At 44.1% G+C, this 18,179-nt stretch overlaps 1 protein-coding gene across 2 annotated transcripts in view; it reads right to left on the bottom strand.

Moving 5' to 3' along the window:
- Positions 1 to 18,179, bottom strand: part of gpd2 (glycerol-3-phosphate dehydrogenase 2 (mitochondrial)) — a 231,470-nt gene that overhangs the window by 31,332 nt on the left and 181,959 nt on the right. For both annotated transcript variants that reach the window (XM_070875618.1, XM_070875619.1), the window contains exons 8-9: positions 7,571 to 7,715; positions 5,517 to 5,710 (exon numbers count right to left, since the gene is read on the bottom strand). In XM_070875618.1, the coding sequence (XP_070731719.1) occupies positions 5,517 to 5,710; positions 7,571 to 7,715 (339 nt within the window). The remainder of the gene's footprint in view (positions 1 to 5,516; positions 5,711 to 7,570; positions 7,716 to 18,179) is intronic.

An 18,179-nucleotide genomic window follows, 5' to 3' on the forward strand; every position in this document is an offset into this window, starting at 1 on the left:
AGGAAGAGATGTAGTGAGGTCGAGAGTATAAGGAGGGAGCTCCAGATTTTGGGCAGGTGGGGGGGGGGGGGGGGGGGAGGGATGAAGAGATGGCTAAGGGCCCTGCCTCTGATGATAGAGTGGAGGGAAGAGGCAGTGTACAAAGGACCAGAGTTATAAGAGCGCAGAGTGTGGGATGGGAGATTTCATAGCTAGGAAGAAGTGAAGGGCATGGAATGATTGAAGGCTAGAAAATCTACCAAGTGAGGGGAGCCAACAGAGAATGGCAACATTGGGATAATAGATGGACAGGAATTAGTATTGGACAAGATTTGGGTGATGGAGCTTGTATAGGGTGGATTTTGAGAGCTTAGCAAAGAGGGCATTTTCTGGAGGTGACAAAGGGTGCCAAAGCCTTAGAGGAAAGGGAAGTGTGGTGATAGCTGGAGAGAATGGAGGATAAAGTGTTTTTTAAAAATAAAATAGCAGGTAATTACAGCAATTTTGAAAAGGGGGACATCGTATCGTCAGTTAGAAGGCTGATGTTAGAAAGCTATCGCACAGTAATAGTTTTGTTTATTATTATTTGGAAAGGGGGGACTTAATCAAAAATCTATTAGTACTCTATTTAAAGCAGCAATAGAAAGTGGAAATTGATTCTACGCTGATAGTAGTCAGAATGCTGATGAAAAAGTCATGGTCAAACTGATGTCAATTAGAAATTAGACATATAAAAGAAAAAAAAGAGTCATGGGCCTTTATATTCAGTTCATTAATGATTTACCGGGTCACATTTTGTGGCTACAATAATTCAGCAACATCCCATGTATACCCCAACAGTTTTTTTCCAGGATAATGTGACACATCAGATTATGGTAAATTTAATTTGACATGAAATGCTCAGTGTTTTTTAACAAACAGATATACAGTGTGACAGATGTAAGCAGGGTTTTGTTGTGAGATAATGTGGTAAGAGGATTAATTCCACATGGAATGACATATTAGGCAACATTGACACACTTGCAGTAACAAGGTCTACGTGAGTTATTAACATCAACTAAGAAAATGATTTGCACAGGTGCAAGCGAAAGATATACAAAAATCATTTATGTGAACTGTTACTAATCCTTCGTTGTTTTCAGTTGCTGTGAATTGTTGGGAATACTTGTTTTTAAACTGAAGGAAAACATTGCTGCTAACATAGTTATACCATGAATCACCTCTGCAGATTACACTAGTTTTGTACAAAGTCAATAAATTGGATTGGGCGGCATAACACACAACAATATGCTTTTATATAGTGCTTTATCACATTAAAGCATCTCAAAAGCTCTTCACTGTGAATTACTTCTGAAGTTGTTATGTAGGCACGCTTGATCTAGGGGACAAAATTATAGAAACCAGAAACTGTCAAGCTAAACATAATTTGCAGGATCACTACTTTATACCTGGAGTTATTAACAGACTGCCAACTGGAACAACAAATGTTGATTTTTTTTTGAGGCATTTAAAAAGATAACAAGTCATTTCTAATTCAAAAAATTAGAAGGCTACAAATTTGGTGCCAATACTGGATGAATTGTGTATCCTTTGCAAAGACCAAAATAAAAGAGAAAGCTTCATGGTCTGAATAGTCTTTATATGTACATACCTTTTTTGCATTCGATATTTCTCTGCTGTTGACTAAACTGATGGTCACAACTTACATTACATGCAGGTCTTCGGATAGTCTTCCAGTGAAAAGCAGCCTTTGGTACAACCTTTGGGCTGCATGTGAACTCAAGTCTTGAGATAGTGGGTAGGTATAATTTGAATTTTCATAGTAATACATATTTCTTTTGCTCAGCACCATTCCCTGGTAAAATGTCTGAGTCCCCTGTATGTTAGTTATAAATTGTACTGCTAGACATGCCTTGACTTCTTGTACCATTTCACAAGCCATGAGCTGCAGTTCGCCAAGAAAGAAACTGGGAGCCAAATTAAATAAATGGGACTTAAAATAGACAAATCTCCAGGACGTGGTTCTTTTAATACCCTGGGTGGAAACAAATAGATGAGGAAATTGCAGATACAATAGTCATAATTTTGTAAGGCTTTCTAGATTCAGGAATTGTGCCTTTGGATTGGAAAACTGCAAATGTTGCTCGAATATTTAAGAAAGGAGAGAGTGGGAAACCAGGTAACTATAGACCTCTCGGTTTAACATCAGTTGTGTAAAATTATTGGAATCTATCAAAGACAGAGACCCCCGATATTTATGGGTAAGTGAGGAGGGTATGGGTGAGGCCGAGAATGGCTGAAAAGCCCAGCAGGGCCGGGAGTGCAGAATTCCTGCCGATCTTAACGGCAGGACCACATCATCAATAATCGTAGAATCGTAGCAACAGCCAATAGAAATCAATCAGCAACTAACCTGTAAGTTGGTGATGATCCCTTGAAATAGTGCTGTAGGGGATCCTTTGTGCTGTTTAATTCATGTTATAGTGAGGGGAGGTGAGGAAGTAAGATGTGTACACATATACCATCAACAGCTGGTAATCAGTAGAGATTGTTGGATGAGGGGAAGTGGGATGTGAGAAGGATGTTAGCTGGAGCACTGAGATCCAAAATAGCAGCGCTGGTGTCAAATCAGCCACAGGCACCATTTTGGACCTCCATGAGTACTCGTAGGGTCCAAAAAACGGACGCTATGGATCCGAATTTTGCACCGAGAGTTGTATATCCAATTTTGCAAATGACACAAAGATAGGAAGCACAGTAAGTAGTGCAGATGGGAGCAGATAGGTACAAAGGAACATAGACAGACTGAGTGGGCAAAACTATGGCAGATGGAATTCAATGTGGGGAAGTGTGAGGCCATCCACTTTTGATCAAAGACAAATTGGACTATTTTCTTCATGAGAGACTAGGAAGTTATAATGAACCTTTATAAAGCACAGGTTTGGCTTCAACTAGAGTATTGTGTCCAATTCTTGGCACCACACTTTAGGAAGGATGTGAAGGCCTTAGAGAGGGTGCTCAAAAGATTTATAAGAATGGTTCCAGGGATGAGGGACTTCAGTTACGTGTACAGACTGGAGAAGCTGGGGTTGTTCTTCTTAGAGCAGAGAAGGTTGAGAGGAGATTTAATAGAGGTGTTCAAAATCATGACAGGTCTAGACAGAGTAGATAGAGGGAAAGTTCCCATTGGTGGAAGGGTTGAGAAACATAGGACACAGATTTAAGGTGATTTGCGAAAGAACCAAATGCGACATGAGGAAAAACTTTTTTTACGCAGAGTGTGGTTATGATCTGGAATTTTCTGCCTGAAAGGGTGGTGGAGACAGATTCAATTGTGGCTTTCAAAAGAAAATTGGATAAGTACCAGAAGGAAAAAAAAATTGCAGGCCTATGAGGAAAGCGCAGGGGAGAGGGACTAGCTGAAGTGCTTTTGCAGAGAGCAGGCACGGGTTCGGCAGGCTGACTGGCCTCCTGCTGTGCTGTAACCATTCTATGATTCTATGAGCTGTGGAGAAGCAAAGGGATTTAGGTGTCCAGGTACACAAGTCACTAAATCCTAGTGCACAGGAACAAAATAGACTCAAAAAGGCTAAAGGAATGTTGATGGTAGTGAGCTTAGCTCGGTCCTCGAGCCTCCCCGTTCTAGTGTGCTGCCGATGCTCATCGCTTGAATCGTCTGGTTTGGGCACGAACGAATTTAGGCCCCATTAACTTGTCTGTTCTCAGTCACAGATGCAGTCTGACCTGCTGATTAGATGCTTGTGTCTGAAGTCAAGAAACAACCTGAATTTCACATTTGCTCCATTAAACTATAAAATTGAACTACAAATTCCCACTTGTACATTAGAGAAGTCAAACATTAACTGCATATACTACAGATGCATTTTTAATTAAAACTATCCATATTACTCCACCTTATATGAAGTGGTCATACAAAAAGGACAGTAGATCATTCAACAAGCATTTACAACACCCTGATTTATGTTTTTAATGTCCTGTTCAAAATAAGTACCATGGAATATATTGGTAGAAGAACTTGGTCTACATTTCAATTGCAACTGTTGTTGCCACACTGGTCGATCTACCTAAAATGAGGCATTTATCATATTATGAGAGTACTGAACTGCATTTATAAACCATGCTACCAGAAATAGCAGCTCTTGTCACACTATAATTAAACTGCTGGAACGTGTCCAAGTCTCTGGAAGTGGATATGCCTGGCATAAATGTTTGCAGGATAACATGGGTCTGTGGCAGATTGATATGGCCGGCAGAGTTTGTTTAAATAATATAAGCCTATTTATAAATATTGTTAATTACTAAAGTTTAAACACTATTGACAGTCTGAATAGGCTCTTACAATGCAAAATTTTTGACTCCATTACAGCCATAGCAAATTTAGACATTATCTCTCTAATGTTTAAAACGTTCAAATACACTTCAGAACCGAAAGCTCTGAAAAGTGTCTTCCAGCAACAAATGATTGACACAGTGATGGGATTTTCCATCAGGACACATATCACCAACTGTTGTAGCCACCAACACTTGCAATGCTCTTTCACTCGTGATTACACACCAATGAGTAATAACCAGTTCTAGGCTCTACTGGCATAAGTGAAAGAATGGTCACCACCATCTCCTTGGGGCAACTAGAAATAGGTAATAAATGCTGGTGACCCACACATCCAGAGAATGAATTTTAAAAAATGTCTGCACTCAGTCTCTGGGGAGGCAGTCTTGTTATTCTTTAAACACACGAGGACAGACTCTCCTTATCACTTAAGGTGATTGGCAAAAGAACCAAAGGTGACAGAAGAAAAAACATTCTTACGCAGCGAGGGGTTAAGATATGGAATGCACAACCTGAAAGGGTGGTGGAGGCAGTCTCAATTTTATCTTTCAAAAGAGAGTTGGATAAGTATCTGAAGGAAAACAATTTGCAGGGCTGCAGGGAAAGGACAAGGGAGTGGGATTAGCTGAGAGTCAGCATGGGCCAAATGGCCTTCTTCCATGCTGTAACCATTCTATGATTCCTCTTAGCTCAGTTCCCAGTGGCATTGAATAGGGAGGAGACCCATTGCATCTTGTCCCCCATCACAGTGCCCCAGAGTTCAAGGGATTCACCAAAACAGTAGAGTGAGGCTTGTTTATGCAGGAAGTGCAGGCCCAGAGTAAGCATTACAATAAGAGAAGGAGCATTTCCAATCTCCCTCCTCACTTTCCTTTCTCCATAGCTATGGGGTGGCCAAATGGAGCCAGGTAGTGGGGTTTATCCCAGGATCCTATGCAAAGCAGAGGAACTTCAGGAGGTCCTGTGTTGATGTGCTGGCCATGTTAATCCAATGGGCAATGGTGATACCCAACATGTTTCCCGAAATATGACAGTAAATAAACCATCCGCTGTTAGAGAGATGCATTCTAATATCTCTACATTTAGCTTTTGAATACATTTACAAAGTCTGTTCTAAATCAGTATCTTTTAGTATCTTGTAATGGTTAGTTTAGAGATTAAGATTATTTAAAGTTCACAAAATTACCGTCAACATCGGCACTCAAATAGTTTCGTATTTCACTGAGAATGAAGCTAATCTCTTTCTCGTGGGGAATGGGCTTAGTTGTAATCTCTGTTGGAGTGTCAGTGGTTCCGGCAATTACCATTTTCTCCCATGGCAAGAAAAATATAACTCGGCCATCACTAGTCGCTGGATCAAGCAGTCCCATGGCTTCAGGGCTGCAAGAACAAATGCAGAGATTTATTCAAAAATGGATCCCATTAAAAAGTTACCCAATGTCTGAACTGTGAAAAACATCTCGTCTAATTAGTTCTTAAAATACGCCCACCAGTCCTTGGCACTGACTCAGTTCACAAACAGCACAATTACAGTACGTACAGTTACATGGCAACATGTACCAGAGTATTTGTAAATAATTAAAATCCATGATTTGCTACCTCATGTACAAATATTATCATTTACCCAAATAATAGCTCAAACAAAACAAGTCTAGGCAATAGTTAACACTTTTCTAGAACATGGTTTTCCTCCATTTGTATAAGAGCCAAAGCCCAAGAACTGTATGATTCTATGAACTCAACTGGCTTATGCTTATCTACATTAAATAGCAAGCTGCCTCAAGTTCCAATGCAGGTACTAAGGAAAAAATACCAATTGTTCATTATAGCATCCAGCTGTTTCTTAAATATATGAGTCCATTGTCCTGTCTTCAACCACCCTTTCTGCCACCCATTCCAGTTGCTGGTCACCCTCTGTACAAAGAAATATTTGTTGACTGCTGTCTAAACTTACCCTTCACAACTCTGAACCTGCGCCCTCTTCTATTGCTCCCCCGTGTCTCTGAAATTATTGTTAAGCATTTACTGCTTTCAACGCTTCACATTCCTCTATAAGGTCAGGCATCTCTTTGAGGACAGAAAGGCCAACTAAGTCTTTCCTCATAGCTCATCACTTTAACACTAGAAATCAGCTTCAATACTCTCCTTTGCACCTCCCACCAGGGCCACTTATGTCGTGACAACCAGAACTGTGCATAATACTCCAGGTGCAGTCTGACCAGGGGGCTGTGCAGCTTCATCATGACTTCTAGAGATTTTAAACTCACTTTGGTAATATAACCTGCTCGCTTTGTTTAGTCACCTCACCCATCTCTAACTCTAAATACAACTTACATTTCATTTGCACAGTTTTTTAAAACAATTAATAAAAAGGACATTTTCAAAAAAACTTCAGTAATGCCAAAAGATCTGAGTGATTACAATGAAGAATTGGCAGACATATTTTACTACAGCAATTCTGAGCTATGATGGGATTTGCTTTGAATCCAAATGGTTCATATTTGTTTTCCATCCACACAGTGTAAATACAGGCAAACAGCTCAATCTGCTGCAGATCTCATTATAGTAACCAAACGTTTGGCTATAAATTCCTATTAAATGACTAATTTCGTACAGATTGTGCTTTTCTTAAAAATTATAACAGAAATGATTCAGCTTTGCCTCATACATCTTTGTCAATAATGCTTGAAGTTAATACCTGAAATTAAAATTAAGATAACAGTATGAAACAATTATTTTAAATAAATCAGTTAACTTCAACTGAGTGGTTACTAGAAGATGTGTTACAAAATACTTAGCATATTTCTATGCAAATTCCTAAAGTGAAATGGAAAAAAATATAAGTTGATTTTTGTGATTTTAAAAATCCTTTTACAAGACAATGTTGCAAATGGGATTTACCTTACAGATTAGACCTGGAAGCAAAACTGAAGTCATCTGCAAAGAACAGAAACTGGAGGCTCCTTTTCAGTTACACAATAATTATTTTTCTTCTACATTACTTTTTATTTACATTAAATGGTTATCCACCTTCTACTCTGATGTAGGATTGTCAATTGTTTCTATCAGAGCACACAAACAGATGCAGATTTTCAGCTGCAATGTAAAGTGGAAGAAAGTAGCGTGCACGTCACCATTGTACTGGCAGATCGTCAATAGTGTTAAAAAGAACCACAAGTGAGTAGGATTTGTTTAGGTTTTTGCAAATGGGCTTTTGTCTTAAGTAATATATTTAGTTACCTGTAATAACCAGGCAAGACAATGTGCACACCAGCACTAGCCTGACAAATCTTTTTGACTTCCTTATCATCCATTTCACGCAATGAATCTGTGAAAGGTCCTGTAGCATTGATAATACATTTGGCTGACACGTTGAACAATTTATCTGTGAAAGAAAACAATACTGATCAGACAGCCATCTATCCCCACAGAATAATAGTTCTGGATTATTAACTTCTCAGTGAACAAATCTCCACAACTAAGTGGATAAATTGTTTATGAACAATTTCTAATTATTGAAATGATAGATGCTACATGGTGTATCTCTTTGTTTTGAAACAAAACATATTGGGGCCGAAATGGCCCCCCTCTATAAGCACCATCACAGCCTCTAAGAGGCGGGAATGGAGTGGATAGGCCTTACCAACTGGGGGCAGACAGATAGGCTGACCCATCTGAAATTGCCCCCGGGCCGGGAGCGATAGGAACGCGTTTTGGTGCCGCCAGTGTTCCTGCCCCATCGAGCATGCACCGACCCCATACCGACCAGCGGCGACCCCCTTGGGAAATTGCCCCGCACCGAATTGCCCCGCGGGAGTGGAGCGACCACCAGTCGGTGCACTGATAGCTTTCCCCGGCGGGAAGCTGTGTGTTGCTGGGCGGCACATCAGCTCTTAAAGGGGAGGGCACGCTGCCGCGGTCGCCATTTTATTTTAATTGTTGGCCGAGCCACTGGCCTGGTCGAAATCCTCCCTGGTGGCCCAGTGAACCTAACTAATATATATGCAGATTTCACAGCAGCTCTTCCCTTTAACTGAAGGGGAGGGACGTTGTGACGCCCGGAACACCGCCCCGCTGCAAAAAAAATTAAAATGCTCAATATCGGCCAAGTCTCCGGCCCATGGATTGGGGCAGAGAAAAACATTAAAAAGCGGTATGCGCGCTCTGTTTGGGACATGTGGGAGCGAGAGTCCGTATTTCTGAAACGCTTCAGCGCAGCCTGGAGAAATCGAAAGGGTTAAAAGTTGAAGATCGAAGTTTGGATTAAAACAGAGGATGTTTGGATCGAAACAGGCTGCTCGACGATATGGAGCCATTTAGCCATTGAAATATGTCTATCTGATCACCCGCGTGTTTACAGTACTTCATGGTGGGGGTCAATTGAAGCAGTGAGACTTGATTTCAGGATAATGAGTAGCTGGTCATTTATTTGTATGTTCGTGAATTCAGGGCCAGAAGAGGCGAGGGCCCAGGGGCAGCACGGGACAGCTCACACTGCGATATGTGTGCGCACTTGGTCCGTGCAGCAGAGCAGGTCTCCAGTCGTCTTGGTTAACCCTTGCCACTGGACCAAGATCTAGCTCTGTCAAGCCTGTGGTGGCTGGTGTGCAACGGCCACCACACGTTTAAAAAAAATCCACGTACAGGCATCTTCCACCGTTCAACATGTAGTTCGGGACTTTGAATATTAGGTCCTTCATTGAAACACCTGTGAACTCATCCTTTTTTGGCGTGGAAGCAAGTCATCCTCGTTTCGAGGGACTGCCTATGATGATGATGATGTTAACTATTTGTATGTATCATCGATACTATCTATGCATGGAATCAAAGAAATTCCTGCTGATCATCTGTTTTGTGTAACAGTAATTCAGGATATCGTCTGTATGTTAAGTATTTGAACGTACCATTTGTTAGTATGTGAGGAAACAATCTGGTTTGTGTATAGTAATTCAGGACGCAGTTCGTCATGATTTTAGGACAATGCCATTTGAGTCTACATCGACTGCATGTTAATTGTCTGTATGTACTATGCAAGGAAACAAGAGTTCAAAGGCTTTTTAGGTAGAAGAGATGGAACTGGTTTTTGTTATTAGACACCACACACTAGACACTGGACATTTGGTAGGTGTGTGCCTTACAAGCAGCCACTGGAAATCCGGACAAGCAGAAAGTTGGCTTGTGAAGTGTTTGTGTCTTAGTAGCATTCATACTGGGTTTGTTTAGTATGAATGTTTAAATAAAAAACCTGATCCTGCCATTACTACAACTGAGTGTGTGTGTAATTCAACGTTTAAAGCAACAAAGCGAAAAGTGCTGGAAAGCTGTACAACATCCCGGTGACCCTGACATGATTTTCAAAAGTTCGTTGGCTGAGTTTTTCGAAGAAGTGTTTCTCACACATCAGCTCGAGGGGTGAGCATTCTCTCAGTTGTTGTGACTTAAAGGGATCTCCAGTTAATAATGGGAGGATCAGGGAATATTCCAGATGAGGTCCGATCATTTCTTAATGAGTGGATTGATGCTAAAGGGGGATCTTATGGGATAACAATGACAGGACAATGGAGTGAGACACAGCAGTCCTTAGTGGAGAGTGTCCGTATAAAAAAGATTAAAGTGTTTGGGTTAAAAAGTGATAAAGAGAGAAAAGCATTAGTGTTACAGTGTCTAATGCTGGGGATTCAAACGTTAGGAGAAGAGGCTGAGGCTAGAGATAGAGAAGTTTCAGAACTCAGAGCAGCTAACAGCAGCTAGGAAGAAATAGAGAACTGACGATTTCAGGCATTCAGGGCAGCCAGGACTGTTCTGACGCTGGATCAGCATCTTACTGATGAACAGAACCGTGATCAAGATCTAGCGAAAGGAATATCTAAGCTGTTATATATGTATACTTGTATTTACTCTGTACAGTCACCAGAGGGCTCATCCCATAATCCCTTGGGAGCACAGGTATTTAAGGAGGCTTCACAGGTTGGAGGGCCACTCTGGAGACCTACAATAAAAGACCATGGTCACACTTTATTTTGAGCTCACAGTGTTCAGTCTGACTCTTTCTCCATGCACAATATAAGCTGCAGCAGATGGCGGTATTAGGTTGCCCAGCGGAGACAGCAATTGATAAAGCCGGGTGGTATTCGGAGGATTCCCCAGGTGCGAGAATTGAAAAGGGACCAGGAGAATGCCCACCATTCCGCAACTCCTTTGCCTTCTCCAACTTCGGAATCTCAAACCCGTGTGGTTCGCGTGGCAATATTATGTATAGAGGCGGAACAGTTTGGTTCCTTCGGTTCCTCAGACGCTTCACACTCCACAACATTACACACGACCTTCCGGTAATGCGGAGAGTGGGGGAAGCATGTTCGGGTGGACAAGGCGAGAGCACAATCATGATTCCTCTACTCCCTACGGAGCTCGTGAAGGGAACACTACCGTTAGTGGTTTTGGGGATCCCTGGTATGAGCAAAGAGGGGTAAACTTACAGGCCATGAGAGCTATCCTTAGTAAAGTGGGACCTGCACCGCTTCAGGATCTTAACAAGTTTGCCCAATGGTGGTGTAATATTCTGGGATGGTGGCAGTCAGGGAACATATCGGAGAAACAGAGGGTTCACATGATTCTGTGAGCTTTAGGGAATCACCGGGGAAAGATAGTATGTTTTGAAACAACTTCCAGGTCCCTGCTTGGTAGAATAATAGCTGCAATCTTTGGTGCTCACTCAGGGCCACGGTTAATAAAGTGGCTTGCATTATTACCAGGGGAAGGACCCAGGGAAGCGGGTGAACGTATATTCCAGTTGTGTAAAAGTTTGGGAAGTAATTGGATTGATAGCTGACATTACGGGGATGATATATATAGAGAGATCATTTTGACTCTTTTACGTCCTTCAGTAGTTCTGGAAATAGATGCCTGGGGCGGGGATGATTGTTTTGATAAATGGTTGGCAAGGGTAGAAAACTTGTATCAGAGGGCTGCAGGAATTTCAGTCATGGAAGTGAGACAGGGGTTACAGCGATGGAAGGCAGAAGGGACTGAGTGGATGAATGTCTCAAGGAGTCGCATAAAAGGAGCAGGACCAGGTGGTGCCTGGATCGCGACCCGGCAGTTGATAGAGGACAGGGATAGACTGGCTAAAGAATTGGAAAAGTTAAAAGAAAAATTAAAGAATCAGGAAAGAGAAGCTAGAGTCAGAGACAGGAATGATACCTCGGTTCAGTTGGTGAGGTCGAGAGTAAATTCTGCAAGTGAGGGAGGATTGCTACAGGGATGCTGCGCCTCAACCACTCATATCATTTCTTTAGGACTCTTACTTCAGGGTAGGGTTGGCCATACCCTTATCGAGGCATGTGTGGAAGGGCAGCGGGAAATTGACCAGACAAATGAATGTTGAGGTGGTCCTAGAGGAAGGGGACTCCCCTCTTCAGAGACAGTACCCCATCACCTCAGATGCACGAGGAGCAGTTACTGAACAGTCAGAGATGAAAGCAGTGGGAGAAGCTTGTTCATAAAACATGTAGGAATGGTCTGTCTCAGAACTGATGAGATGTTCAGTGAAAGCTCAAATGTGGGAGTTATAAACATGATCTTAAAAGATGCAAAATAGAAGTTGGATTGTTGCAAATGCCGAGAGGGGATATTACAGCAGTTCCGAAGGGTGAACTGAGAGAAGGACTGGGACACTCGACTGACTATTCAGCATTTCCATCACCCTTTATTCTATGTTGTTACACTTCTTCCATAAAGCAGAGGAAATTGGTAAAAACTGTGCAGAGGGCAACAGACTTGGTCGAAGACACCAACTGCGAGTTTCCATTTGTGAATGTAAACAGCATGGAGTTCAATAGAAAACATAAAAAATTGAAAGTTGGCTTAAGGGAAAATGGATATGGTAATTTAACATCTTGTATGGAACGATCTCGCTCAGGCAATGTTAAAGTTCGGCGGTTAAACAAATCTATAATTATGGATATGGGGTTTGGCCGATTATGTGCACATAATGTGCATCCTTGTAACGGTTTTGTTGTTACTAATGACCAGCTACAAATATATATGCATCTGGAGGTTGGATCTTACTGCTCTAATCGATCTCTTCTAATTGTGGAGTGTGGTCATTTACTATTCTATCGACACAAGGTGATCACAGACCAACGGACTTTAAAATGGCATCCTGAGAATCAGAGTCTGCAGCAACCCTACTTTGACCCTAATTGTGCTGCTATTTGGAAGAAGGAAATGCGGAAATGGAGTACAAGATTTCAACAGCTACGGAGTTTGAATCAAGCAATTATTATGGACATTAACCATCACACGGCGGAAATTGAGAACGTTCGCACAACTTTAGATCAGATTGGACATGTGAGCTGGTGGGAGTCGTGGTTCGGCTGGAGCCCGACAACAACTGGTGTGATGAACACAGTGATACATCCTGTGCTTATACTCTTTAAGTACCGGGACAATCGGACTCGCCCATTCGTTGAATTCCACCGGCGCGACGATGCCTTCTCGCTGCAGCCTATCCAGCTCAATTTCCACTTTCTCACACATCACATACGGTACCGCCCGTGCCTTGTCGCGTACCGGGAACCAAATGGATCTGCACTTTCGCACCCGAGAAGCTTCCAATGCCTGGCTCGAACAACGATGGAAACTTGCTCAGAACCTGGGCACATGAGGCGTCGTCGACGGACGAAAACTCTCGGATGTCGACCTAGTTCCAGCGGATTTTTCCCAGCCAGCTTCTGCCTAACAATGTGGGGCCATCCGCTGGCACAATCCACAGCGGGAGTTCGTGTAGTGCTCCATCATAGGAGACTTTGACTTCTGCACTGCCAATTACAGGGATCAGTTCCTTGGTGTAAGTCCTTAGTTTGGTGTGAATGGGGCTGAGCTTGAGCCTGTGTACCTTGTTGCCCCACAGCCTGTCGAAGGCCTTTTTACTCATTATGGACTGACTTGCACCCGTGTCCAGTTCCATAGATACTGGAGTTCCGTTCAGTTCAACTTTCAACATTATTGGTGGACATTTCGTGGTGAATGTGTGTACCCAGTACACTTCTGCCTCCTCGGTACGAGACTCCAATTCAGCCTGATCCACAGTGCATCAATCTGCCTCTGCAACGTGGTGATTTGCAGGGTTTGCAGCTCTCCTGCACATTCGCTGGAGGTATCCCATTGTTCTGCAACCGTTGCACGCATAGTGCTTGAAGCGGCATTGATGGGGCCGATGATCACCTCAACAGCGCCAACAAGGTGTTAACTGCCTTGCATTAATGATTGATGGCGGTCTCTGGATTATCTGAGGTCATGCAGCAGCAGCTGGCGTGTACGTTCTGCCATGTATATTCCTGTTCGAAAACGACGTTACTTTGTGTACAGTACTGGCCGAAACTTCTTTACTTTGCGAAATCTGTTTGGTGTTGTCACTGGTGGGCTATCATTATGGCTTTACTTAAATTCGGAGTTTCAACAGTCAACAGTTTGCGAAGGATTACCTCATGGCCAATGCCCAGTACAAAGAAGTCTGAGCATTTGTTCTCGGAATCCTCAAATTCGCAGTGTCCTGCGAGGCGCCTTAGTTCGGCGACATAGCTCACCACTTCCTGGCCTTCCGACCGTTGACACGTGTAGAACCGATATCTTGCCATCAAAACGCTTTCCTTAGGATTTTCCCGGACCAGCGTACACAATTCTTCATAGGACTTAGCTGTTGGTTTTACCAGAGCTAGGAGATTCTTTATGAGGCCATAGGTTGTTGCCCCACAATTAGGAGGATCGCCCTTCGTTTGACAGCATCCTCGTCCCCTTCCAGCTCGTTGGCCACAAAGTATTGGTCGAGTCTCTCCACGAAGGCCTCCCAATCATCTCCTTCTGAGAAATTCTCCAGGATACCAACTGTTCTTTGCATTTTTGCGCGGTTGTTCGTTACCTCGTCGCCAATTGATGCGTTCATAATAAAGGATGAAAATGAGTACTGTGTACAATGAGCAAGTGTGACCTTAGCTCCTTTAATAAGATTCCAGAGCGCAGGTACCTCGTGGGTGGCCTGCTTATGTACCGTTCTCCCAAGGGATGCTCGGATCCCTTGGGACTTCAACAGGTAGGCCCTCTAGTGGTAGTGTAATACAGATTGCAGGGGATTAAATACATAACAATAACTATTTCCAGAGCTATTACTGCCCCTCTGGGCTTCAAGGTACAGCGCGTGTTGGTGCAGGAGAGCGACGGCTGTGAAGAGGGTGACTGGATTGGACGTCACCAAAATCCAGGTCGCTGATTGGAGCGCGGGTAGGTACAGCAGGAGTGGCGAGGTTGGGGCGCAGGAGCGGCGAGAGATCGTGGAGCGACGTGATCGGGGCTCAGAAGAGGAGAGGCGTGAGTTCGGGGCCCAGAAGAGGAGCGCCGTGAGTTTGAGGCCCAGAAGAGGCGAGGCCCAGGGGCAGCATGGGACAGACTACACTGCGATATATGTGTGCAATAGGTCCGTGCAGCAGAGCTGGTCTCCAGTTGTCCTGGTTAACCCTTGCCACTGGACCAAGACCTGGCTCTGTCAAGCCCATGTGGTGGCTGGTGTGCAACGGCCACCAAACGTTAAAATAAATCTACACACAGGCATCTTCCACCCTTCAGGATGTAGTTTCGGTCCTTCATTGAAACACCTGTGAACTCATCCCTTTTTGGCGTGGAAGCAAGTTATCCTCGATAAGAGGGACCGCCTATGATGATAATACTAGTGCTGTTTCAGTTAATTGTGCTGGTCATTTTGATTTACCCTGGATGGCGTGTTTGAAAATAAGGACTACAACTGGAAAATGCTGTTGAACAAGCTCAAATGGCCCTACAAATGTTACCCAGATAAGGCCTGGCAGAGAGACAAAGAGAAGAATTGGGGCAATGTGGGAGCGAAAGCCTGTATTTCTGAAATGCTGCGGCGCAGTCTGGAGAAACTGAAAGGGTTAAAAGTGGAAAATTGAAGTTTGGATTAAAACAGAGGATGTTTGCATCGAAACAGGCTGCTAGACGATATGGAGCCATTTAGCCAGTGAAATATGTCTATCTGATCACCTGTGTGTTTACAGTACTTCATGGTAGGAGTCAATTGAAGCGGTGAGACTTGATTTCAGGAGAAATACCACCAATGATGTCTCCACAAGATCCTACAAATCCCCTGGGAGGACAGACGCACCAATATTAGCGTCCTCAACCAAGCCAACATCACCAGCGTTGAAGCACTGACCACACTTGATCAGCTCCGCTGGACAGGCCACATTGGCATGCCAGACACGAAACTCCCAAAGCAAGCGCTCTACTCGGAACTCCTTCACGGCAAACAAGCCAAAGGTGGGCAGAGGAAAGGTTAGAAGGACACCCTCAAAGCCTCCCTGATAAAGTGCAACATCCCCACCGACACCTGGGAATCCCTGGCCAAAGACCGCCCTAAGTGAAGGAAGAGCATCCGGGAGGGCGTTGAGCACCTCGAGTCTCATCGCCAAGAGCATGCAGAAATCAAGCGCAGGCAGCGGAAAGAGCATGCGGCAAACCAGTCCCACCCACCCTTTCCCTTAACGACTATCTGTCCCACCTGTGACAGGGGCTGTGGCTCTCATATTGGACTGTTCAGCCACCTAAGGACTCATTTTAAGAGTGGAAGCAAGTCTTCCTCGATTCCGAAGGACTGCCTATGATGATGAATGGGTAGCTTGTCATTTAACTGCATGTTAACTATTTGTATGCATCATCGATACTATCTATGCATGGAATCAAAGAAACTCCTGCTAATCACCTGGTTTGTGTACAGTAATTCAGGACATGTATTTGAATCATCATCATAGGCAGTCCCTCAACATCGAGGAAGACTTGCTTCCACTCTAAATGTGTTCTTAGGTGACTGAACAGTCCAATACGTGAATTACAGTCTCTGTCATAGGTGGGACAGTCGTTGAAGGAAAGGGTGGGTGGGACTGGTTTGCCGCACGCTCCTTCCGTTGCCTGTGCTTGATTTCTGCATGCTCTCGGTGATGAGACTCGAGGTGCTCAGCGCCCTCCCGGATGCACTTCCTCCACTTAGGGCGGTCTTTGGCCAGGGATTCCCAGGTGTCGGCGGGGATGTTGCATTTTATTAAGGAGGCTTTGAGGGTGTCCTTGAAACGTTTCCTCTGCCTACTTTGGGTTCGCTTGCCATGTCGGAGTTCCGAGTAGAGCGCTTGCTTTGGGAGTCTTGTGTCAGGCATGCGAACAATGTGGCCTGCACAACGGAGCTGGTCGAGTGTGGTCAGTGCTTCGATGCTGGCCTGGTCAATGACGCCAACGTTGATGCGTCTGTCCTCCCAGTGGATTTGCAGGATCTTACGGAGACATCGTTAAGAGGTATTTCTCCAGCAATTTGAGGTGTCTGCTGTATATGGGGAATACCTTGTGCTTCAATGTCTGTCCCCTTAGCCTCTCAATTGGGGAATTCCTTGTGCTTCAATGCCTGTTCACTTATCCGAGAGCTTGAGTTAATATTGAACATTTAATATCAACAGTTGGCTACTTCCCTTGGTGATAGGGTTGAGAATTTGATCTTATTGTGGAGGAATTGCAGATGAAAAGGCTACAAAAGTAGTATATAATATGTTGGAGCATCAACTTGTGTACAACTGTATTGCCCTGCTGTGTTTTTGTTTGAATTATAGTTTGAAAAGCAATTTGGAGAGGCAGCTGCAATCTATCATCATAAACAGTCCCTCGGAATCGAGGAAGACTTGCTTCCACTCTTAAAATAAGTCCTTAGGTGGCTGAACAGTCCAATACGAGAGCCACAGCCCCTGTCACAGTGGGAGAGATAGTCATTGAGGATACGGGAGGGTGGGACAGATTTGCCGCACGCTCTTTCCACTGCCTGCGCTGGATTTCTGCATACTCTCAGCGATGAGACTCGAAGTGCTCTGCGCCCTTCTGGATGCACTTCCTCCACTTAGGGCGGTCTTTGGCTAGGGACTCCCAGGTGTCAGTGGGGATGTTGCATTTTATCAGGGAGGCTTTGAGGGTGTCCTTGTAGCGTTAGAGGGGGTACAGAGACGATTCACTAGGCTGATTCCGGAGATGAGGGGGTTACCTTATGATGATAGATTGAGTAGACTGGGTCTTTACTCGTTGGAGTTCAGAAGGATGAGGGGTGATCTTACAGAAACATTTAAAATAATGAAAGGGATAGACAAGATAGAGACAGAGAGGTTGTTTCCACTGGTCGGGGAGACTAGAACTAGGGGGCACAGCCTCAAAATACGGGGGAGCCAATTTAAGACCGAGTTGAGAAGGAATTTCTTCTCCCAGAGGGTTGTGAATCTGTGGAATTGTCTGCCCACGGAAGCAGTTGAGGCTAGCTCATTGGATGTATTCAAATCACAGATGGATAGATTTTTAACCAATAAGGGAATTAAGGGTTATGGGAAGCAGGCGGGTAAGTGGAGCCGAGTCCATGGCCAGATCAGCCATGATCTTGTTGAATGGCGGAGCAGGCTCGAGGGGCTAGATGGCCTACTCCTGTTCCATGTTCTTATGTTCTTATGTTATGTTCTTATGTTCTTATGTTCCTCTGCCCACCTTTGGCTCATTTGTCGTGAAGGAGTTCCGACAGGAGCGCTTGCTTTGGGAGTCTCGTGTCTGGCATACGAACTATGTGGGTTGCCCAGCGGAGCTGATCTAGTGTAGTCAATGCTTCAGTGCTGGGGATGTTGGCCTGGTCGAGGAAGCTAACGTTGGTGCGTCTGTCCTCCCAGGGGATTTGTAGGATCTTGCGGAGGAATCGTTGGTGGTATTTCTCCAACGACTTGGTGTCGACTGTACATGGTCCATGTCTCTGAGCCATACAGGAGGG

The sequence above is a fragment of the Pristiophorus japonicus genome, chromosome 3 (assembly GCF_044704955.1).
Source record: "Pristiophorus japonicus isolate sPriJap1 chromosome 3, sPriJap1.hap1, whole genome shotgun sequence".
In the NCBI taxonomy this organism is placed as follows: Eukaryota; Metazoa; Chordata; class Chondrichthyes; family Pristiophoridae; genus Pristiophorus; species Pristiophorus japonicus.